Source organism: Rhinolophus ferrumequinum, chromosome 13 (assembly GCF_004115265.2).
Source record: "Rhinolophus ferrumequinum isolate MPI-CBG mRhiFer1 chromosome 13, mRhiFer1_v1.p, whole genome shotgun sequence".
NCBI lineage: Eukaryota > Metazoa > Chordata > Mammalia > Chiroptera > Rhinolophidae > Rhinolophus > Rhinolophus ferrumequinum.
The window spans coordinates 27,720,334-27,746,648 of record NC_046296.1 but is presented as its reverse complement, the minus strand read 5'-3'; the positions used below and the strand labels follow the sequence as shown (position 1 = coordinate 27,746,648).

The 26,315-nt window shown below is 32.9% G+C and overlaps 1 protein-coding gene across 7 annotated transcripts in view; it reads right to left on the bottom strand.

Moving 5' to 3' along the window:
- The window catches only part of USP34 (ubiquitin specific peptidase 34), a 209,536-nt gene that overhangs the window by 105,683 nt on the left and 77,538 nt on the right, over positions 1-26,315 (bottom strand). For 5 of the 7 annotated variants that reach the window (XM_033125149.1, XM_033125154.1, XM_033125155.1 and 2 more), the window contains exons 11-23: positions 24,989-25,114; positions 24,678-24,807; positions 24,181-24,216; positions 23,686-23,816; positions 22,781-23,391; positions 20,109-20,323; positions 17,206-17,321; positions 16,992-17,119; positions 9,046-9,135; positions 7,056-7,151; positions 4,848-4,930; positions 2,243-2,397; positions 986-1,099 (exon numbers count right to left, since the gene is read on the bottom strand). In XM_033125149.1, coding sequence (XP_032981040.1) covers positions 986-1,099; positions 2,243-2,397; positions 4,848-4,930; positions 7,056-7,151; positions 9,046-9,135; positions 16,992-17,119; positions 17,206-17,321; positions 20,109-20,323; positions 22,781-23,391; positions 23,686-23,816; positions 24,181-24,216; positions 24,678-24,807; positions 24,989-25,114 — 2,031 coding nt within the window. The remainder of the gene's footprint in view (positions 1-985; positions 1,100-2,242; positions 2,398-4,847; positions 4,931-7,055; positions 7,152-9,045; positions 9,136-16,991; positions 17,120-17,205; positions 17,322-20,108; positions 20,324-22,780; positions 23,392-23,685; positions 23,817-24,180; positions 24,217-24,677; positions 24,808-24,988; positions 25,115-26,315) is intronic. The other 2 variants (XM_033125151.1, XM_033125152.1) reach the window with 1 other exon arrangement.

The window sequence follows — 26,315 nt, the reverse complement described above, 5'->3', positions numbered from 1 at the left end:
TAGTGTTTGTATCATCTACTTAACAAGCAGTATTATTTCAAAATTAGAGTATGACTACTTCTTAGGCAAAATAAGATCTGTCTGGTTGTGTGAAATTACCAAATTGAAATTTATCATATAGCATTATCAAAGTAAGAGTTAGGACCAAAAAAAATAACAAAAAAAACCACTATTCAAACAAGAAAAGACGGTAAGAAGATACTATGAAAGTATTCCAGATATTATTAAAAGTATTCTTTACACATCAGTTTTCTCTACCTTTCTCCTTAAAATACAATACCAGCTTCTGGAGAAAATTAATGAAAAATGTTAAGTGAACACCACATAAATCAAAGATATTATTAATAAACTGGAATGCCCAATGAAGATGACTGTCAAAAAACAGTCTGCGTTATGAGAGTCTAGGAAAAATGCATTCAACAAAACCTACCAGCCACCCAACTAGGCAAATGGAACTCTAAGCCAGAAAGATTAGCAATTTCAGCTAATGAACTGATCGTATGCCTCATGATCAGAGATAATGTAGGTAGATTCTATTCCAGAATAGAAGTTACCAACAGAAACTCTGGACTTGCCTAAGAGCAACTAAAAACTTGGCCACAATGAATGGCATAAAAATCAGACTTTAGACCAATCAACCTTCTAGGTACTTGATAAAACTTGATTATATGATCTAGGGGCAGGTAGGGAACTAAAAGCACACTGAGATGGCCTCTTTTCTATTAATCAAGGAATATGTGTAAGTTTTCATTAAACACCAATCAAGGTTTTCTTTGGTAATGAAAAAAAAAAATCACAAAATTTGTTTTATACAATTTTTAAAAGCCAAAAAAATAAAGCTTTTCAAAACCTAAGAATAAAAGTCTTCATAGTTAGTAAATTCAATGCTTGATAAACTATGTAAGGTACTTCAGTAATCTAATTTGAGGAATAAAACAAAAATTCCATAAGCTGTCCTAATAAAATGACAAGTCTAAATCCATACCTCAGAGTTTGAACCACCATCATAGGCACTGGTTGCCAATCGAGCCAAGTTACATAGATGCTGAAATAGGTTTAAGCCAGTCATGCTAATCGTTTCAGGTTTTAGCTGGGGCATCTTAAAAAAAAAAAGTTTTTAAGCTAGTTTAGTATGGTAATTAAGTTAACAGATTTTATTTTATTAAATTTAACTTCACAGATTTAAATTAACAAACAATTTTACTGAAAACATTATAGAAAGAAGTATATTAGGTCAGATTTTCAGTAATAATTTTAAAAACTAAAATACATAATAATGTAATGAAAATTTTATTCAGGTCATAATTGAAACGTATCTGATATGTTTCAATTTTTTAGATGTACATAGACTCAAGTCAGAGAAAAGGAGTACAAATTTTTTTATCATTTTTATCATTTAACATGCACATTTATGAGATGTATAGCTACATGTACAGTTTGTATATAAGTCAGGGCTTGAAATTAAGATAACTCAAAGTCTGTCTATAGCTTTGTCTTGGATCTATTAAGTGATCTAAAACTCATTCATATACACTCAATTCTACCATGGAGACAATATTAAAGGAGCTTGAAAGCCTTTATACTCTCAAAAAAAAAAATTAAAAATAAGCTGACTGCTTTATCTTCGATGTGTCAAAATTCAGACAGAAAATTATCACCTGAACCAATTGCTACATCTGATAAAGGACAACAAAAATTGGAAAGAAGAATATCCTTAATATTATCATGACATCTTCCTAAGAATGCCTTCCCAGGGATCTATGAAAAAAATCTGAAGACTGGCTTCTATCTGTCAGAAGACTGACCGAAAAACCACATCATTTAATTAAGAAGAGTCACAGAACACTGCTTTACACTAGTGGGTGTGGGCACCACTCCTGAAAATGTAACTGCAATGTTATTAATGATTTAAAAAATAAACACCAAACTCCCCACATTTCTTATTAGTGTTTGCCTGAAGAGTTATTCTAATTACTGTCAGGTGAAGTACTTTAGCTAAGGAACAGAATATTTTTGTAAACATAACTAAGTATTCATTCTGATATAAACATTGTAGAGGACAAATTAAAACAGTAAGTGGCAAAAACTATGTAAGGAGAGCTGAAAAACTACATTTGTCTATTTTTTTAAAAAACTATGTCAGAAGAGGAACAATTGAACATCACAGAGTTTATATTTCAAGTGGTAAAATGGAAATATGGAAAAACAAATAAACAATAAAACTGTCAAGAAATAAAATTACCTTCTCCAAGAAAAGATGTTTGTAGGTTTCCATTCCCATAGCATGTTGATCTTTACTTCGAACTTGATTTAAAAACCAATGGAGTGCATCGTCATAACACTCAGAATCTTCGACTAAACAATGCCATAAAATGTCGACTTGCTCTAAACTTAACCCTAGATAAAAATTACAAATTTTAAATCATTCGTTTGGTACATACAACATTTTGATCCTAATTCAATGTACTAGAAGCACTACTATACCTAGAAATATAAAGGAGATATTTTGTAGCATTATATTAAAATTATTTTGTTAAGAGATTTCACAAAATTTATGCTTTTAAGATGTAGTTAAATATAATCCATGTATCAATTATCTAAAAACATACAACTGATATAGTATCCTAGAAGAGTCATTTGATCTGGAAAATCACTCTCCCTAAAATATGAACTTATCAGTGTGTTACAGTAAAAATGATTAAGGTAAAGTAATCCCAAATGTTGAGGAGCCGTTCTAAAGTTTAAGGGTTAAAAATAGATACCACATTCAAAGTTCATTCTATGCACATCGGAGATAAACAATACATGCTAATAAGCATTCTTTTTGTAAACTATGAAAGAAAGGATCCTTACAATGAATAAAGCAAAAGAGAACCAACTACCTAAAACAGAGAACAGCAACACATCAGGGGATACAATTAGCTGGGAAGCCAAATGTAATGAGATAAAATCTGTATGGTACTTTGAACCAAGTATTAAATAATTCCAAAATGTGGAGGAAGGAAGTCAGAGAGCTATTCAAAAACAAGAAAGGGCATTATAGGCAATCACAAGTCTCAATGTGGACAAATGGACAATCTAAAAGGGTAAAAATAAAAGCATCACGGGTTTCTAAAGTACATCATCAGGGGTTCCAAAGCCTGCAGTTGCTCCCCAGAATCAGAAGGGATATGACGATATGACAGATTCATAAGAAACCTCTGAAAAGTAGATGAGATCCAGAATATGGAAAAACATTGCAGAAAATACTTACTTAATGGCAATCCCAGTCTAAAGAGTCAGAGTGAAAAAATAGTATACTATCAGTTTCTCACAGAGATAGTTAATGAATAGATTATTTGCTCTAAGCAGAACTTGTGCCAACTTGTTGCTGCCCAACTTGGGAGCCAACATAAAAAAACTAGAAACAAATTTTAGTGTATATTATAACTTAAACACATTAAGTAATTAAGAAGAGAGGTAAGTGAAGAAAACAGGTAAGAGTCCAAAAAATATTATCTAGGTTAATTGTAATAAACTGCATGACAAAACAGAAGTGTATTCATAAATGGCTCAGTTACCAATACACATTCAATAGGCAACGCATACATTTTTGTTATTGTTTTAAGTTTATTAAAAAAACATATGTATTGGTATAATGAAAATCAATATTAACTTATTGAATATATCTTTGGAGTGACTACATTATACCTGACAAGGACTGTGTCAGTAAGAGAAGTATAATTATGATGTGGGAGAAGTGAAGTTTTCAATTTGATTTTATTTGGGCAAGAACTACTGTAAGCCTATAATACACAAGGAATCTATACTGTACTTACTGGGATGGGAGCAGCAAAATAAATGATTCATTATTCAAATACTGAGAAGAGTAGTAAACATTTTCTAATGAGAATCTATACTGAGCAAACATGTTGATTATTTTGGTTTGACTTTTCCATGAATAGGATGGTGTTTTTATATTTTATACTATTTATTTCCTGTATGGTATCCATAATAATGGGTATGATAAATGACCTAATAACACAAGACACCAGTTTTCTATAAAAAACAGGAGTCTTCATTTTGAAATCTGGTATGACAATGTTAGTGGCATTTGTTACAAATAGCTTGACTTGAAGAATAAATTACAGACTCCATCTCTAGCATAGATACGGACTTAAAGGAGTCACGATGATGCCTGTCAGACTAGTAAGACACTCATCAGTTTGACTATGTTAACATAGCTAAAGAAAGAGAAAGTCCTTACAAATGAAGTGTGTGGACATGCACATACTGAAAAAGAAGAGTGTGGAGAGTGAGAGCTAATACAATCAGTCTAGCAAGAGAAAAGGAGCTCTGGTCAAAAGAACCAATCTTGTTCCTCTCTTGTGAGAACATCTAGCATGTGGGTTTGGACACAGTCCACACTGAATATGCCAATCAAGCTCTTTTTCTTTCTTAAAGTTCATGGTTAATGAGATTGAGTTTCAGATTAATCTAAATAAAACTAGGGTCTTCTAAATATTTCTATCACCTATGAAACCAAGCAATTTTGGGTAAGATTAGTCCCAATAATAATATGTAGACAATGGCTGTTTCCAAAGGGGTGATAGGAAGATTCTATAATCAAAGGTAATAAAAGAAATGCAATCATACCAATGTGATATGGTCTCCTGTCTCAGATATTATGTTCTTGAAATGAGTCATTTATTCACTGAAGAATATGTCAGGGTCAGTGAGGAGACATCCATTATTGAGAATAATTTAATCACTACAGAAATCTAAAGGCATGAGTATATTTAACTGGACCCTTCTTCAAGAATCATACAGATCTAAGTACTGATTAAAATACCGATTAAAAAACTTACTGAAATGATCAGGTGATCCCAGAGTTGAAAACACACAAGTCAAGAACTGAAGTCGAACTTGAACTTCAGCACTATGGCTGTACCTATATTTAAAAAGTCATTTAAGTAATTAACTGAAAGATCTTATTTCTTAATTAATCTTAAAGATTTACTGGCTCTAATCTTAAATTATACCAAAGAAGTAAAATTCCATTTTCATAACTCATAATTATTAAACATTTTAATTAATTTTGATTACACAAAAAAATGGTCATAAAGCCAAATTTTATGTTTGAGATTTATGTTATTTAATAAATTATAAAAATCTGTAAACTACTAGAAAACATACTTTCAAATTAGATGAGAAAGTACCTAAGAACTCAACAGTGGAACAAAATATGTCATTAGAAATTATGTAACATGCCCATAAATTACAAGTTAACAGAAATCTACATCTCTATCTAGAAAGTGCATGTTTCATTATCACTGTCGCTCCAGTGATGTAACGATATCACTTAAACAAGAAACTGTAATAAAATATTTCCACAAACCTAGTCCATAAAGAATTCAGCTGAGGATACACAACTAACATTTTTTGAATGTTATTTCAAATCTAAATAATTATAATTCATGTGTACAAAATTCAATGGTTATGTAAAAGTTGCTTTGGAAGCTTAATAAGTAGGTGGTTTTACATGGTTGTCTGGGAATTCAGTTTGTAGGCATTTGCAAAGAAACAACATTTTAAAAAGCAAGCGTTGGTCTATGGGAGAGGAAGCGTAGGAGATGCGTCTGAAGCTGTGGACAGGGGCTGTATTGTGGCCAGCCTGAATGTCAGATAGAAAGTTTGGTACTGAACTGGATGGAAGTTAATGAAGGGTACTGGTGGAACAGGAGGCTAATGCTCAGGTTTCCATTTTAGGATTCTTTTAGCAACCCTGTGAACTGCATATTCAACTGTGATTATCACAACATTCTACTCTGTAAGCATCTGAGCACTCAGTCAATGAGACTAAGCCACTCATGAGTTCTTATCTCTGTTACAAATCAAAAGGCTACTGTGTTTCCCTGAAAATAAGACCTAGCTGGATAATCAGCTCTAATGCGTCTTTTGGAACAAAAATAAATTGTAAAAAATAAATTGGTTGTTGTATACCTTAAAGTTAAAATTTAATACTTAAATGGTATCTGGCACATAGTATCAGTGAACACTGGCTATTTTTATCATCATTATTCATGTTTGGAAATAGAAGAATACAAAATAGGTCCACGTTTTAGATGACTGGAGGATGGTGGTACTCTGAAGGACATAGTAAAATCTGGAGAAATAAGTGACCTGTGGTGAAAAAAATCAGTGAACTCATTTTTGGAGGTAAGTATGACTTTTCTGAACACTTCTGCCGTCTATTCAGTTTCCATCCATGTGGAAGTTTTCCATGTGGATATTTTCTCAATAAATACTGCACTACTTCTCTTTTTCACTCACTGATACTGATACTACACTGGTTTCCTCGATTTGGCCATCAGTTCCCACCAATTGACTTACAAGCAGAAACCTTCTGAATTTTACATGTTTATTCTGGGCAGGCATCTCCCTCAGCTATACTACCACTGACCAATTTCTACCATTTCTTATCCAAAGTCACTTAAATGTACCCAAAGTCATATTCAATATATATATGATGAAATATTAACCAGTTATACCATCACAGGTTAATGTTGGTATATTAATGATGAAATATTAAGCAGTTATACCCTCAGTTTTTAAATTTTCTACACATCCTAAACTTTTTAATACTAGTATCCAATTATAATAATAAAATGTTTTAAATTAACTGTGTTAAATGTATTTGTTTGGAAGTAAATACTTAAAAATTTTAGAATCAATGCTTAATATATTAAGACAAGAAAATATTGATAATTTCTAGGGGGGAGGGGGACAACTTTTGATTCCTAAAAACTTTGACTTTGAACAGAACTCAAAAGTGAAGGTTAACCAATCCCCAAGTTACATAACCTACATTTTCCTAAGATTGAGAATTATTTTTAAAAACCTTATAAAATTCTTCAACTTAAAAAAGATCCTTTCTTTCTCTTAAAATTTTTATAACTAAAAACTTCATTACATGTATTTACTATATAAAAGAGTAGGAACACTGGGAAATTATCTTTCAAAAAGGATAGACAATCAACACTTAAACATAACTAAACCAATTAAGGGATACTTACAGTGCATGTTTTTGTCTTCCTTCTCTTACAGCTTGAATATAGTATACCAAATTATCAAAGAAAAGCTTCATCATGTTCAGTTCTTTTTCTGCCCACCTGGACCAAATGAAAGAAAAAAAACTTTAAAGGCAGAGGGTAGGAGAATAAATCTACTCTAGAATGAAAAAAAATATATATCTACAGAATCTTTAAATTATCAAACCTGCAAGTTCTATTTATATTTGAATTGTGAAAAGATGTGAAGCAAAGTCTGTTTGCTGATTACCTGAAAATTTACTAAGAGGATCAGGGATAACAATTTTCCAATTTTAACATATGGGCCGTAAGATTTTAAGAAATAATATGTACCAAATGTTGTGTGCTGCTGCACGTAACAGATTCACAATAAGTGGAAGTTTTTATTATTTTGATGCCAACTAACCATAGGAGTTCAGAATTCTTTTAATGATGAGATTTAGGATACCAATCTCATGTTGGAAACCTTATGAACTGTCATTAACTGAGCTTATTTATTATTTAAAGAACAAGCTAAAAGGATTTTAACTCATTATACTTAGGTTCAGGCACTTGGTAAGTAACTGAATATTCAGAGTTTGTCACTTCTGTAAGAATGCTACCTTTTGTTACTCCTTAAAATGAACCTCTTCAAACGGCTACACTATATCACCAACTTGCCCAAGCGAATCCCTTTAATACTGTACAATTCTGTAATTCAGCCATTTAAACACTATGAGAAAGTCAATGAAATAGGACTCATGCTATTCTTGTACTTGAAGGATACTAAAAGTTTTCCTCCATCCCTCTGTTTAGCATCTCAAGGACTTTCCTTGCATTCACAAATAAAATGGTCACTAAAGTCATATTGTTATTACTGTGTTTCCCTGAAAAGAAGACCTAGCCGGACAATCAGCTCTAATGCATCTTTTGAAGCAAAAATTAATATAAGACCCAGTATAATATTATATTATATTCATTACAGTGTATTGTATTGACCCAGTCTTATTTTACTATAAGACCGGGTCGTATTATTAATTTTTGTTCCAAAAGACACATTAGAGCTCATTTTCCGGCTAGGTCTTATTTACAGGGAAACGGTATTAAACAAAGAGACTTTCTAAAATGCTTTTAAAAGAATAGAGGTTCAGGTTAAACAGATCCCTTTTAAAAGAGCAGTAAATAAGCAAGGGCTATAACTCAGAAGAACTAACTTCATCCTATTTAGAACTACAACGTAGCCTTCCAAGAATTTTTAATATGGTATTCATTTTGAAAGCAAGCAAGTGCTCTTACCATCTAATCTTAGATTTGAAAAGAAATTAGGTAGAAATCCATCTTACTTGACCAAACAAATGAATCCTTCAACAGGTATAATTTTTCCTAAACTTTAAATGTATCTGAAATCTCTCCAAGTCTATTTTGAATAAAACAACACATTCGTATGATGAAGTACTTGTGATAGCCAACCTTCTCTAGAATATTACCAAAAACTGGATCAATGCCACAAAGTACTATCCTTGAAAGAATTCTTTAATGTTCATTAAGCATAAGTTCTCTATAAAAGAGTAGTAGGCTGGTGTCAAGGTTAACACTAATGGGATACAATGTCTACAACCAATTCCGAGTACCAAGCAACATTAAAGGCATCCTAGAGTGTTTATTTTAGTGTGGATTATCTTCAGCAGTTCTTTGCTATAGCCAGATATACTAAAAATCTTCACCCTAAAATTAGAGCATTAATTGCTATTTTTCTCAAACTACGAAGAATACAAAGTCAGATTTTCCTATTGATGGGGATCTGATGGGGATATAATCTCCATGGGGCTAAGTGGAAGAGACCACTCTGAGAAATCTAAGAAAACATTTGAACCTCACGAAACTCAAATTTTCCTGGTACAGAATAAAAGCCATTAAGTAAGTTATTCAAAATCTTGTTTGACAACTATGATTCGAAAAAAATCTTTTAAATGTATTATTTCTTTTGTTTACTTACATTGTAATCCAATGTGTATCATAACTGCTCCCAAATTGCTGAAAAGTACCAAACAGCTTTGGGAGAAGCCGAAGTGAAATTACTACTGATCTGAAACAGCAAAAACAGGTATTTATAGAATCAAATAATTTGAACCACTACCAGTAATTTTAACTTTTTACAGGAATTCAGCTTTTAAAAACCTTGGACTTAATGAACTTTACATGTAAGTATCTTACACAAATATTAAATTTTTTTTCTAAAGTATAAACTTATTTTATATTGGGGCAAGAAATCAAGTTTTAAAATTCCAACCCAAGACTTTTAAAGTAAAATACACTATAATATCTGAATATAAAAGCAAGTGAAGAGCATTTAAAGGTAATTTTTTTTTTCATGAAAGTACATATGAACAAATCAGAATTTAATCCAGGAAAATAGGAAGCAGCAAATTAGGTACGTTATCTAGAGCAGGCTTTCTCAAAGATTAAAGTGCACTTGATTGAACTCAGGGAATTTTGTTAAAACACAAATAAATTCTCATTGAGTAGGTCTGAGGTAGATTCAGAAATTGTGCATTTTGAACAACGTCACCAGTGATAAGTGCTGGTTTGAGAACCACATTCTGAGCAGCAATAATACAGGAAATATTTTTTCAAACTATACAAATTTGTCATTTTCTCCCTAATTCTCATTTAACGATCTACATCCAAGCTGAAAAATCACTGCATTAGGAACCATGTTAATAATGAAAGCACACCACATATAAAGGATCAAAAAGGGACAGGAAATCACTCAAATTCAAGAAGATCCCAATATGCCTATTTTCTAAAAGGAATGGGGGATAGGGGAGATATTGACAAAAGTCTTAATAGGCAAGGATGTTGGTTGCATGAGCCTTTAAAAGACAAACTCTAATGAGACACTGAATTTTTTTGTTTTTAAGCTCAGGAGCCAGTATAGCTTCTTGAAAGAATTTTTTTTCAAGTTGGCATCCTATGCACAAGTATATTATACAAGTAAGTCCACCAAAATGCCTCCTCTTTGAGAGGGTATCAGGGATATCAGAATACTGGGTTGAGTGCGAAGGAAACAATGGTAAATACTGAGTAGCAGAAACTAAAGAGAAGAAAACTTACTATTTTTGAATGAAATCCAAAGTACTTAAAATGGACTACACTGCCCTGTGTGGTATGTCCCCATTCCTATCAGTTTAATTTAATCAACTTAATTTTCTTCCAATCTTTCTCTTTGATATCCCTTCAATATACAAGCACATTCCTGCCTCAGGGACTCTGCTATTGTCTCTTCTTGGAAATGCTCTTTTCCTAAGTATATCTATCTGTAGGATTCCTTCCCTCATTTTATTCATGTTTTCTCAACTGTCAACAGAAAGGATGACCATGACAACTCTGTATTAAGTAACACCCTTCCATTGCCCCAGAAATCTCTTTATTCCTTGATTCATTCCCAATTTTTCTTCATTCATGAAAGTACATGTTAACAAATAATGGTGCTTCTGAGAATATTCATTTATTTAATGTACCTATCATTAAAATATGCTCAACGAGAGCAAAAACTGTCTTATTAAAAATTCCAGCATATAGTGTACACTGAAAATTTACTTGCTTAAGTAATGAACCAGCAAAAACTTAAGCAAGGCAAGGTTTTCAAGGAAGAAGGATGAATTTTATAAAATGCTTTGTAACAGTCATGAAGAATGAGGACAGAAAAATAATACCACCAGATGACAATAGAAACAGCATGTTAGTACACAGAATGTTAGAGGATCAAAACTACATTGGTACAGGACCGGCCCAGTGGCTCAGGTGGTTAGAGCTCCATGCTCCTAACTCCGAAGGCTGCCGGTTCGACTCCCACATGGGCCAGTGGGCTCTCAACCACAAAGTTGCCAGTTCAATTCCTCGAATCCCTTGCGGGATGGTGGGCAGCGCCCCCTGCAACTAAGATTGAACACGGCACCTTGAGCTGAGCTGCCACTGAGCTCCTGGATGGCTCAGTTGGTTGGAGCGCATCCTCTCTACCACAAGGTTGCCGGTTCGACTCCCGCAAGGGATGATGGGCTGCGCCCCCTGCAACTAGCAATGGCAACTGGACCTGGAGCTGAGCTGCACCCTCCACAACTAAGACTGAAAAGGACAACTTGAAAATGAATGGCACCCTCCACAACTAAGATTGAAAGGACAACAAATTGACTTGGAAAAAAGTCCTGGAAGTACACACTATTCCCCAATAAATTCCTGTTCCCCTTCCCTATAAAAAAAAAATCTAAAAAAAAAAAATGAATCTATGAAATCCATCAAAAAAAAAAAAACTACATTGCGACGTATACATTAAGGACTGCATAGTGAAGCAATGAAGATAGTAAGTGCCTGATATCCAGTCAATGCAATGTAAATATTCTTTAAACATTTAAAAACATTAATATTTTAAAGAATATTTTAAAATATTTTTCAGCAAGGCACAGTAATGGTGTTTTGGAAAAACAGACCACAGAGGATCAGGGGGAATTATAGATTCTCTAAAATTCTTTTGTCAAAATTTCAGAAACATTAGTGGAGTTTTTCCTAAAAACCCAGACATAAAAAACTAGAACAGATATATGTAAATTTGACCTAAAGCTTTACAAGCATAAAATCAATAAGACATATCACAAAGAAAAAAGATATAGAAAAATTTCATCTAAAATCATAAAGGCATCTTCAAAACCGTTTGCCTAGTGTGATTTCAACAATCGTTTTAAAATACAAAGAAAAAAAAAGACTAGAAAAGTGCCATTTCTTATTTCCTTTAAGAAGAAACTATGGCAAGTCTTATAGTATGCAATAGTTGTATATTTTCTGAAAATCTCATTAATTTATCTTTTTTGCAATCAATGGTGTTAAGCATCTAGATTATTTAAATGCACTCTCCAAATTTCCTATAATAAACATGTTTTAATTTTGTAAAATATAATGTGGAAGCAAGCATATGATAATTGACATTAGAGAATAGGAAGTTAGGCGTTGAATAAATATTGGCTGAGTGGATAATGGTGCGGTTCATGTAAAAGAATAACCAAAAATAGTAATGTAGAAATGGGACTCATCTTCCCTCTACTCCTATCTTAAGAAGAATGCTTTACTCTACTATTTATAATACAAGCACTGAATTATCAAGGAATGATTACATATTAGATGACTGAAACATTTTTTTAAAGTTTTTCCTAAGATTAGAAAAATTCCAAATTTTCCCTTTAAAAAAATCTCAAACACAGAAGTCACATACTTTGAGTTATAAATTTAAGAATACGTTATGATAACCAAATCCAGATTCAAAGTGATCCCAAAACACTAGAATATTTTATTTAAACTGATCAACTTAAAAGTAAAAATGATATAAAGTACATACTGATTACAGACCAAAAATTAATAACATACAAAACGGAGAAGTTACTTCATTTGCTCGGTGACAATAATTTATATTTCACTGTTGAAGTTTCAACTGCTGATATGCTTACAAAACTCAATGTAAAAAAGAATTATTACATTCAAACTTACACTTTACAAATTCTTCCAAGAGTGAAATTTTCAAATACCAAAATACACAATTCTAGGCAACACTGTGTTTAGGACAAAAAGGTTCAATGATCCAAAGTAGCAAGATATTAATTTAAGACTCAAGAAAAATGCTATTACCCTAAATTGCCATAGTTCTTTGCTTCATTCTAAGAGTTTTTGTGGTAACCAGAAGCTTATTACTAGGCAATAGTGTGGTATTCCTATAAGAATTACGAATGCAACTTTATGTTGCCCTAGAAGAATAGGCGCGCTTGTTGATGGTCTTCCCAGTTACAGTCATGTTTGGATGATGTTTTCCTAATTCTGGACTCCATATTTTAAGAAGACAGATATCTTCTACAAAATGCTATTGTCATTATAAATTATAATATATATCAAAAGTTGACATGAAATCTTGAATATAATAGTCTTTATGGAGGGAAAACAAAAAAATGAATGGTACACCATTCATTTCTTAATAATCTGAACCTTTATCTATGTAAACAGGATCCTTGACTCATGCGATCATTTTATTCAAGAAATCTTTTGGACACAAAGGCAAAAAATTTGAATTCATGGGTTCAAGTACCTACAGTGGATCAATGGCCAAAAAACAGCATGATGGACAGATCCCCAGTCGGAGTGTCAACTCAATTCTTGGGAGGCCACAGAATTTCAGAGGTGCCTAGGCACCAGATGTGGACCTGCCTTCTAGTAAACATAAACACCAAAAGGACTGATTACAACCAAACTCCTACTCTTCTACTCTACACTGGACAGCAATCTTATCTCACTCATCCTTGATACCAAACATCAAGCTGAAAAGCAATGGACTTTTCATGTTGGGACCTACTTTCTGCCCTGTGTTCTTATTTTAGGATAACATTCTGCAGAAGAGTCTACTACGTGTGTCTGTGTGTAACTTTAAACTTCCAGCATTGCCGAAATGTTATTATGTGCCTTATAAAACAATCTGCCTACGGATAAATGTACTCAAGGCACCTGTTGCACATCATCAGAGAGAGAGATTACACAGGCGTTTTTAAAAGGTGTTTACAGTGGTTCCGTATAAATGGTAGACTTATGGGTGATTTATGGTAGACTATAATTTTCTTTTTCTGATCTCTATGCTTCCTGAGAAGTAAAATAGCCCGTATTACTGTTCAAAAAAAGCTAAGTTCATTTTATAAAATAAAGTGGAACATGACCACAGAAAAGCAAAAACAAAAATGCCAACAGGTCTATAAACCATGGCAAGTGAGAAACTGGAAAGAAAATAAAAAGGTTACCATAGAGAAATAAAAAGAAACATAAAACCTTCCTTACTTACATAAAAAATTGACATCATCAAGACATAGACCTCTGTGGTTTTCTTGTCAAATGTTAAGAAAGTGCTAAATTAGTTAAGATTGCACTGGTCCATTTGTTTCAAAAAAAAAAGGAAGAGTTTTCCTACTATTAGCACACTTTTGCAACTTTCTTACTATGATGGTAAACTAAGGGGGCAGGTTTGGAGAAAGGATTCTTGTTTAGAACAGGATTTTTCAAACTCTGACATTCTGGGCCAGATAATTCTTTGTTGGGGGGGGGGGCTGTCCTCTGCATTAAACGATGTTTAATAGCTTGTAACAACATTTAGATCCCAGTTGTTAGTGTAACAATCAGAAGCATTTCCAGACATTGACATTGTCTGGGGGGAGGGGGGGAACCACCCTCATTGAAAACCACTGGTTTATCAGGAGAACCAGACTAATGATGTTTAAAATATGTTCAAAACTAATTTTTTTTCAATTTGCAATGATAACTTCAGTAAGTTCAGCTGGTATACACTGAATATATTGCATATTTCATAGGCTGAAAAAAATGCCACTATGCTCTAAGTATTTTCACATATGACTAATGTCTTTTGTAGTAAGACTAGCATAATAATAGCAATCCTCCGAGGAGTAAAGTTTGAGAGCAAAATTAATATCAACATAATAGTTATATTTACTAGCTAGTCAGTAAATCACTTAGTAACTGATTAGGGTACAGGGATTACCTCAAACAAATGAAAAATGCTCCGTCTTTAAATAATTTGGGGGTCGACAAATTCAAGCTTAATAAAAAAAATTAAGACTGACAATTTTCACTCCTACTCAGATTTTTCAGTCACATACAGATTTTTCCTACTGTCCCTGTTAAGTTTACTTATAAGAGAAATATATGTTCATGGTGGAAAAACTGGAAAACAGAAAAAAACCAAAAGAAAAAAACAACAACTCAATCCTACCATAAATAACCATTTTACAGTCTCACATGTTACTTGCAATCTTTTGAATAGATGGACGTGTGAGTACATACCCATATCGTTATATAATCGTTGATAACACGGTATTTTATCTTTCACACGGTTTTTTTTAATGAAGTATACCATACATGCAAGGACATATATAAATCTAAGTGACAGTTCAAAATATTCAGAGCTAAACATACCTGTGCAACCAGCACTCCCGTCAAGAACTAAATCTTATTGGCACACCTAAGCCTTCCTCGTGCCCCTTTCCAATCATGAACAACCCAAGAGTAACCACTATCCCGAATACTAAACATAAGTTTTCCTGTTTTTAAACATTCTAAAACTGGAGTAATAAAGATAGATTCAGCTTCTCTCACTCAACATTATGTTTGTGAGATTCATCCATACTATTCTGTGCAGTTGCAGTTCACTTACTGTTATTGCTGTACATTATTTCACTCAACAGTCCGAAATTTGATTTTCCTTCCTACTCTTTTCTGACATTAGGATAACTATACAAAGAATATTTAGTTATTTTGAATAGTGCTATTATGAACATTCTTGAGTGTGTTTTCTGGTAACCATCTTGATATATTTCTTTACAGCCCATATTTAGCAGTGGAATTGTTTGGGCCAGGGATATGCAGATGCACATATGAGAAATACACATTGATACAACCACTTTAAAAAAATGTTCGGTGGTATCATGAAACTTTTTAAAAGACATTATTTTAAAATTAATTGCTATAATACCTATGTAAACGATGAAACATCATCCAGCATTAAAACCATTCCTTTTAAACAATATATGCCAGAGAGGCAACAGATCCACTAACAGAGGTCTATCAGTGATTTCCTATACCGGCATTAACAAGGAAATTTTTCATTGTGATTGTTCAAATTATAGCCCTTTAAAAACTAAAAATAGAAAATATTACACATATTTTTCTCATTCAATTAGGCAAATATATATATATATATATATATATATATATATTTTTGAAGCACTTAAATATTCAGTAAAATTAGACATTTATATCAGGCGTAAGCAGAGATAAACTGAAAACATTAATATAAATAACATATTCAACTAATACTTGAATTCACTATGCCAGAGAATGAAACATTACCAAAGCAGTATAAGACAAGGAAAACCTAAAATTGTATAATGAAACAGAAATGAAAAATCAAGAAACTTGTAACCATTTGAGACCCGATAAGACTATAAATACGACAGAATTCAAACTAGAGAAAAAACACTAGCCTAATTCTTTATACACTACAGAAGACACAAATGATCCATCCAGATGAAAGAACAATGAATGCCATTATCAAAATGTTTATATTTCAGCTTAAGTTTAACTGATCTTATTTATTTAGCTTCCTTTATAGATAATATGACACAGGTCAAGAACATTTAACTGCAATTTGAACAGAGAGTAATCACCACTATGTTCTCAGAATCAAAAAGAAAATATTATTATTATTATTATTGTAGTTCCTTCGTTTTCTTCTAAGTTATTATTATTCCTTCGTTTCTGTTGTAGGGATCTAATCAAGAGTGCCAAGGGGGCCAGCCCAGTGGTTCATGCGGTTAAAGCTCCATGCTCCTAACTCTGAAGGCTGCCGGTTCGATTCCCACATGGGCCAGTGGGCTCTCAACCACAAGGTTGCCGGTTCGACTCCCGCAAGGGATGGTGGGCTGTGCCCCCTGCAACTAGCAATGCAACTAGCAATGGCAACTGGACCTGGAGCTGAGCTGCGCCCTCCACAACTAAGACTGAAAAGGACAACTTGAAAATGAATGGCACCCTCCACAACTAAGATTGAAAGGACAACAAATTGACTTGGAAAAAAGTCCTGGAAGTATACACTGTTCCCCAATAAAAGTCCTATTCCCCTTCCCCAATAAAATCTTTAAAAGAAAAAAAGAGTGCCAAGAAAGTGCTGAAAATAACAAGACTACGTGATAAAATATGAACCCGGGGAGGGAAGTCTTTAAACCTAATATGAAAACCACAAGTATAATAAAAAAAGGATTGATAATAGTACATTAAATGCTATAAATTCATGACACCTAGGCAATACACAAAATGAACTTTATAAAAATTTTTTAAATTCCTATTTACCTGTTGTTTCCTAAATTTTCAAGGCAACCTTCAATGAATCTCATTCGAATCTGTCTATCCGTAAACCAACATACTAAGGAACAAAGAAGTTTCTCTGCTTCATTTATTAATCCTTCAGAAAGATTAACCTACAAAAAATACATAAAGTTACTGTTGATCCTGATTGCATTATACTGTAATTTTTTTAGTCTTTTGGCTCTAGTAAATAACTTACCGCATCATCATCTTGGACTATATCCCACAACAAAGTATTTCCTTTCTTGCAAACGTTATCCAAATTAATGTCTGTCACAGCATTACTGTTAAATTGGTGTTTATGAACTGCAGGTCCTGAGGGGGCAAAATATAACAGTTTTGTATTTTATATTTAGGGGGCAAAATACAGTTTTAGAACACTTTCACCACCCAAAATCATACCTAACTTATTAATCCCTGATTCTATTCCCTAACCCTAGTCTGTTTTTCCATCCCCATAAATTAGCCTTTTCTGGAAATTTCACGTTAAATGGAATCATACAGTGTGTAGAGTCTTATGTTTGACCTTTTTCACTTAGCAAAATGTTTTTTGAGGTTCATCCATGTTGAAGCACATATTGGTAGTGTGTTCCTTTTAATTACAGAATAATATTCCACATGTGGAAATACTGCATTTTGTTTACATTCACCAGTTAGTAGACATTTGGATAGTTTCCAATTTTTGGCTAATATGAATAATGTGTAACAACTGTGTAACAAGTCATTGTATGGACATACACTTTCTTTTCTCTTAGGTAAATTCTTAGGAGTGGAATTCCTGAGTCATAAGGTAAATGTACGTTTAACAGGAAGAACGTGCCAAATTTTTCTAACGTGGCTGTGCCATTTCATTCCCACCAGCAGTGTATTACAGTAAGAGTTCCTGCTCCTCCGCACCCTCCCCAACACATTGCTCTGTAATTTTAACCATGTTATAAGTATACAATGGAATCTCGTGGTTGTTATTTGCATTTTCCTAATAACTAATGATGTTGAGCTGCTTATTAGCCATTTATGTATCTTCATTGGTGAAATAAATCATTTCCCATTTTTTAATTAACATGTCTTAAAACTGAGTTGTAAAAGTTCTTATATATTCTAGATACAAGCCCTTTACTAGAAATAGAACTTGAAAATTATTTCTCCTAGTCGGTGGCTTGAAATTTTCGCTCTTTTATAGTTTTGGTTTGTATTTACTTTTTAAAATTAATTTTATTAAAATATAATTAAATACACAAGATACAGAACATTTCTATCACCCCAAAAAGTTTCTTGTGACCTTTTACAATCAATCCCCACCTCCAAATCTCAGGTAATCAATGACCAGATTTCAACCACTATAAATTACTTTTAAATATTCTAGAACTGCCCATAAATTATATACAGTATGTACTCCTTTCTAGCTTCATTTGCTTAAAATGATGTTTTCTGACATTCATCCATGGTGTTGCATTTTATCAACAGCTTTTTCCTTTTAATTGATAAGTAGTATTCCACTCTGGGAATACACCACAATTTGTTTATCTACCAGTTAATTCCAGTTGAGGCTCTTGTGAATGAAGCAAGTATGAACATTCGTGTACACATCTTTTTGTGAGCATGTTTTCATTTCTTTTGGATAAATAACTAGAACAGGAATTACTGGGTCATATGGTAGGTACACGTTTAACTTTATAAGCACCTGATGAAACAGTTCCCCAAGTTGGTTATACTATTTTATACACTTCAACAGCAATGTATGCGAGTTCTAGTTGCTCTACATCCTTGGCATCGTTCATTATCGTTAGGCCTTAATTTCACCCATTCCAGTAGCTGGGTAGTAGTATCACATTCTGGTTTTAATTTGCATGTTCCAGATGACTACAGATATTGAGCATTTTTTCATATATTTATTGACCATTTCGGTATCTTCTCTTATAATTAACTTTTCAAATCTTTTTCCCATTTCTAAATTGAATTGTTTGTCTTACCGTGTTGGAAGTTCTTTAGAGTATTAAATACATAGTTAATAACAGGTAGATTTGGAGAGCATTAATACATTTAATAATTTTGCTCAACTTCTAACTTCATATAGTATTAATAAAAAAACATGTACAATACTGAATAAAAGGAAAAAGGGTAAAAATAGAAGAATGGTCAAAATTTAATAATAATGGTGTCAAATTCAAATGACCTCAATCTTAACCTATTCATTTCTCAACAACCAAAATAACACAATTTAAAAAACTAGATAACCTTATCTAGATTATGTACAGGTATCAATAAGTTGTTGCCAAGGTCCACAAGTTGTGTCTCCAAGTCTTATCATGGATGACCTTTGAGAATAAATCTAATAGATCAGGTTTAGTTTGCAATATACGACATCCCAAAACCCACTTCTTAGACTGGCACGTGCTGATGATACCTAACCAAGCAAGAGGTGGGTACAGACTTTTAAGTTGCCAATTCTAAAAATGTTTTTTTCTCCCTTAATTTTTCTTTCTTCCTTTTTTTCCTACTCTTCTTTTACCTTCTCTAAGCTCCATTCTTCCAAATCTGCTCATATCCTATTACTTTGTTAAGATTTATTCAGTGCAATCAGAACCACCATTTTTTGAACAGCTCATCATCCCAGCTGAAAGAAACACCTTGCCCTTTAGCAGTCACCCTTCCTATTTCCCCCCAATTCTCCCTCGCCCAAGACAACCACTAATCTATGTTCTGTCTCTACAACGTGCCTATTCTAGCCATTTTATATAAATGGAATCATATAATATGTGGTCCTGTGTAATTTCCTACTTTTAGATCCTAAGATTTCTGAATATAAAATCTAAAAAAGCTGTGTATTTTCTAAAACACAAAGCTATAATATTTAGACATTTTTATATTTCCTCTACTGGCTAAATATCTCGATGGAACTGCAGCTTTGATGGAACTGCAGCTTTTATGTTCATGATGGAGTATTCATAATAATTGCATTCCCTCAGAAAGAAACACTACCATATGAAGGTTACTTGGCAAAAACATTTAAGTATCATAACATTACCGTTTGATTTGTTTTAACAATATAAATTATTCCTGTTTTAAAGAAAGTAATATATTTTACTTAATACAGAACCTTACCTTGACTAAGATGTTCATGGTAAATAGATGCTAAATTGGGAAGATGTTGTTGGAGATGAGATGTTAGCTCTGCATGTGAATTAATCTGAACTAGCTCCTCTTCACACCCAGATTCTTCACCATCAAAATCAGCCATATTTTTTTCTGATTTTGCACTGACCTGGGAGCTACTACAACTGACATCATCTGCACTAAGCATATCATCAACCATATGCCTGTAACACAGAAGAGCACCAAGTTACTAATTACATGTTTAAACAGTTTGTGAAGAACGGAAAAATATCTCTTGAAACATCTGGCACGTTACAACACACTTAAGAACAAAGTTACATTTGCTTTTACTAATACAGAATGTTGAAAGCTTTACAAAAATTAAAAAGCCCACAATATCAGAACTATATTATTAATTTTACAATATACTCACATTATCTGGCCCATCAACACACTTCACTAAAACAACTTCCGAGAGAATAATTTCAGAAAAGACCAGTAAACTTACTGTTACATAATTATTTTATAAACTCAAATCACAATGTGAACCTTAAAATTTGTTTACATTTATTCATATAACTACAAAATCAAATGAGGTAACTACCAGGAAGATATTTCAATTTAAAGCTACAATCTAAATGTGGTTAATATTAACTGGGGGACTTTGAATTCAATAAACACCTATTAAGCACTCACTTCTAAAACATACCATACTGGGTACCCTAAAGATTTAAAGACAAAAGAATGAAAAATACATGAAGAAGAAAAGTTCAGGACTGACTCAGAGATTTATTAGTAGTACCATATGCAAAAATTATGGAAAAGTGCCAACATAAAAAATTAAATCAGGGGCGACCAGATGGCTCAGTTGGTTAGAGTGCGAGCTCTGAACAACAAGGTTTCTGGTTCGATTCCCGCATAGGATGGTGGGCTGCGCCCCCTGCAACTAAAGATTGAAAACGGCGACTGGTCTTGGAGCTGAGCTGCGCCCTCCACAACTAGATTGAAGGACAACTACTTGGAGCTGATGGGCACTCGAGAAACACACTGGTCCCCAATATTCCCCAATAAAATTTTTTTTTAAAAAATTAAATCATTAGATCTTGTGGGGTAGGAGGTTGATGTGGGTTAGAAGACTAAAAGAGATTTGCAATGTGACAAACTGAATATATTTCTCCTCAGTTTTATAAACTAATTGCTTTGTCTTCAGTATAAGTTATCCTAGGGAAAATTCTGAACGTGCCTATCTATGTCAGAACCTAAATTACTGGTTCTCAAACAGAGGTGATTTTGGCCCCCGGGAGGGACAGCTGCAATGTCTAGTGCCATTTTTAGTTATCCAAACTTAAGAGATGCTATCATCTAGGGATGCTGCTAAACATTATGCAATACACAGGTCGTTCATATTGCTACAAATTAAAAACAAAATTATCTGGCCCAAAATGTCAATGCTGCCAAGGTTGAGAAACATTACCTTAAATTTGGTAAGAATAAAAAGACAAAAAAAATAAAGTAGTAATATATATATATATGAGTATGTAGTTCTCCCAAACAACCATATTGAATTCTGAAAAGCCTGGCAAATTGTCAAGTCTAAGAAAACTCATCCTGAAAAACCACATACTCATATTTCATGATCAACTCAAATATTACTACTTGTAATAAGAGCAACTACCATTTACTGAGCTCTTATTATATGCCAAGCACATTAGCCTATGAAATGCTCACAATAAACTGAGATAGGTACTACTGTTCCTACTTTATAGATGAGAAAATGATGAAAAGAAAAATTAAGTACATAACACTAATCACTTACTATTATATACTATAGGTATATTTGTGACAGAATCACTTACTGTTAAATACTACAGGCATATTTCAGATAATCAAAAAGCTTTCTGCTGAAGCCTTATCCTTATTAATATCCTAAAATGATGATGCATGTAAAATCTCCCCTTTATGATCACACTTGAATAAATCTCCAAAAGCAACCTTATACCTGCTTTTATTTATTCTTTTTTTTTTTTTAATTGGGGAATATTGGGGACCAGTGTGTTTCTCCAGGGCCCATCAGCTACAAGTCGTCATCCTTCAATCTAGTTGTGGAGGGCGCAGCTCAGCTCCAAGTCCAGTCCCCGTTTTCTATCTTTAGTTGCAGAGGGCGCAGCCCACCATCCTATGCGGGAATCGAACCAGAAACCTTGTTGTTCAGAGCTCGCACTCTAACCAACTGAGCCATCCTGCCACCTCTATACCTGCTTTTAAGCAATTATTATAAGGAGTTGAAGCTAGATCTGTGTTGATAGCCACTAGTCTCAAGTGGCCACTACACACGTAAAAAGTGGCTGGTCTAAACTGAGATGTGGTATAAGTATAAAACACACAGTGAATATTGAAGACTTAGTTAAAAAAAAAAAAATTTAATTTTTATACTAATTACATGTGGAGATATTTTAGATAATACTGCTTTAAATAAATTTTATAATTAAAATAAATCTCTCCAATTTCATTTTGCTTTTTAAAATGTGACCACTAGAAAATTAAAAGTTACATATTTGTGACATGCATTTGTAGTTTACATTATATGCCTATTGGACAGCACCAATGCAGAATAGACTGCAACTGAATAAATATGGGCTGTAATTACTTCCCTTAAGGAAATATAAGCTGTTTAGACTTACCCATCATGGTGATGATGATGGTGGTGATGGTGGTGGTGATGCTGTGGACCAATGAACTGCCGACAATTAAATAATTCATTCCCAATGGTCTCACCAAGAAAGTCCCCCGTGCGTGTAATACAAGATTCCTGAGATGCTTGTGCTATATGAGCAGCATTCATTTCCCCTGAAATATCATGTTCTGGATCTTCTGAGTGTGAACAGGCCTCTAGCATTCGTATTCGATTATCTACTGATGGCATTGACTCAGTGTTAAAAACCAGGTCCTTTCCTGTTCCATTGCTTGTTCCACTTCTTTCTGATGGGCCTTGGGATTCCCCTAAGCAAATGCCTCCTTGACTTTCTAACTTTCTGTTCCGAAGATCTGTACCACAACTGCTTTTAGGAGGATTATGACCATGATCGTCATCTTCATCTTCTTCTTTAAGAGCTTCAATATCTGCAATGTCTTCTGACTGTACCTCACTGCCAGGGCTCCCAGCTGACTGGCTTGCATGGCTAGAATTCACCTCATTGCTAGATCCATCACTATGCCCACTACTGCTACCAGGACCACTGCTTCCATCTTCACCACTGTTGGCAGTTTCGTCAGAACTTCCCTGCATGGATTCCTGTATTTAGAAACAAATAGATTTAAATAAATATTTAAACTAGTAAGAAAAATTAACTGACATTAACACGCTATTTTTTAAGAGGCTGCGAGTCTTTGAAATATTCCTTTGAACAATACAAAATAGAATTAAAAGCTCAAAGAAAAGGACCTCAATAATACTACTTTACTTAAAAGAGAGATTATACCTAAACATAGATCATATTTATATTCCCAGTTCATTTGAATAAACATGGCAGAAACTCAAAAATCAATTTGGGTCAGGGGTGGCTGGGGAGGACAACTATTTTCATACCTCTGTGTCTGAAAGTCGCTGTTGCACATGTTTGGTTCTATTAATAAGTTGCTCATCCATTTCAATGTCACTGCCTCCACTTTGATGGGTATCACTGTTATCACTGCTTTGAGGACTAGCTGCAGGTGACCCTATATTAAATAGATTTTTTTGTTTTATTTCTAATGTGTATTAACATGGATCTATCAGAATGATATAGTCCGTTGAATCTTCGATTTAAAAAAGCTTTATGCCAAGTAGCTAAAATATGATCGGTAAATATATTAACATTTGCCAATTAATTCTAAAGAGGACATACATGATTTCAATTAAGTCAAGATACTAATGGTTTCAACAAGAAGGCTAAGTAAGCTGGATAACTAGTTAAGGGTTTACATCTTCTGTTCAAAATGAACTTTATGACTCTGATATAAATATATAAAATTAATGAACGCTAATGATGATCAATACAAAAGTGTAAGTCATCTTGCCATGCATTTCTAAGACTCAACTTACAAGGTGATGGAGCTGCTCTTCTGAGCTCTTCTTCTTCTGAAGAAAAAGGAAAAACAGGAGGGAAATATTCTAAATGACTTAACTTCTTCGGGAAGCATATCAGTTGTTCTTATTACATAATCATTAAGATACAGGTAGGGAAATCTGCAATTATGCAAGTCCCACCACCTACAGTAGTAGTTGTGGGTGCCTGCACAAAAAAGCCTAAGAGAAGAGTAGTATATGATGTCAGGAGACAAAAACTGGGGTGAAGTTGATAAAGTTTTAGAAAATCCTGGAAAGCTATATACGTGTAAAAGCACATATAAAAACACATGAAATGATAGCCAAAACAGACGAGCTAACCCCAATTTATCAACCTTGTCATAAACACTATAGCACCCATCTCAAACTTATTTTGAAATTAAGGTTGACTTGAAATTACTTAGAAATTACTTCAAATTTGAGTTATAAACTTTGGGCAACTTACTTCAAAAAATACATTACACTTTACTAACCTTTCTTATTTCCAATGGGAAGATTTGTATTTAATAAAGATGCAAAAGAACTCTGTTTAGATAGCTGAGCCTTAGCTGCTAGTGCATTATTCCATAATGCTTTAATTAACATCGATGCCAAGTACAACGTCTTAAAAAAAAAAGAAAGAAAGGTTGAAATTACAGGTTTTAGGCAACATCATAACAAATTTAACATCCTTCTGCCTAACTGAAATGCTAACAGTAATGAACTACAAGTTAAATTATGTGAATCACAAATAAATTTTCGCATTATAAAAAAAATAACTAGCATTATGTTTTGAATGAATTACCTGTTCAGTATGAACACTTGGTTCAAGAGCCGAGACCAGATTAAGGAGATGTCTAAGTGGTACTGGATCCAAATTCTTGATGAGTGAAGGAAATAAGTCATGTATATACCGACTACAATGTTTCAACTACAAAATAAAGGTAGAGACAATAGTCAAAAATAATTACACTACATAAATAAATAAACTGGTAGCAAAAAAGTTGTGAAGTTTTTTTTTTTAATTAATTCATATAGTTTTAAAAGCCAAAAAAAAAGCCAATGTGGCTGGTTCACTAATATTTTTTAATGTCAGTAAAGTGCTAATTACCAAATATCATAAATGGCAGTATATAAAATTATGAAAATATTCCACTTAAGCAGAACTTTATCTTATCTAAACAAACGACAAGCTTAATTTTCTAACCATAAGAGGAAGGCTGCAATAAATAGTTTCTGGAATCTAAGTATAAAGAAGATTCCAATTAAATGTATGTACATATCATTAATATAAAAACAAATTAAATAAATTAAAATGTTGGCAATTACAATTAAAATAATAAATTACAATTAGGAGAAAAACCAATTAAGTACTGTTTCAGAAAAAGTATATTTATAAAAATGTGACTAAATATTACAATGTTATGTAAATTTATCTTTATAGCCATAAAGCTGCTAACTATTAAATCAAGATACAGCAACAAATATGACGAGGCCAGTAACTCTCAATTAGAGAGCTCCAAACAGTTAAAAGTTGAGATATCCTACTTATATTCAAATACATAGAAGTCTGTAAGGAGAGTAGATTATTCTAAAACTTTAAATTTTATATTTTCAGGTGTAAAAAATATGAACTCTTTTACTGCTTCCCTTATCAAGGTAAATATACATAACTTAATTTTGAAAGAGGTGAAATAAAAGGAATAAAATAACATTAAAGAAATCCCTCTATATTGGGGCAATTTCTTACAAACTGTATTATTTACTTCAACATTATTATTTAATTCAACACCACTAAAGAACTGCAGCATTTCCAAAAACATCTGATTTCAAGAAGAAATAAATCGATTATAAGTATATCATTGTAATAGGTCATAACCTAAGTACGTTAATTTTAATATAGTATTAACATTATAATTAGACTATACAGTTTATATTTGCTTTTTGCCAACAAGTAATCAATAGATTATACTTTTCCTAATTAAAATGTGATAAAAACATAGTACATGACAAATTTCTGACTTGCTGCCAATTTAATCATTAATAAAATAGAATTTCTGTAATAGGTTTAATTTTCATAATGAAATACCTTATTGGTTATCTTTGAAGTTAATTATGTATTCCTGTCACTG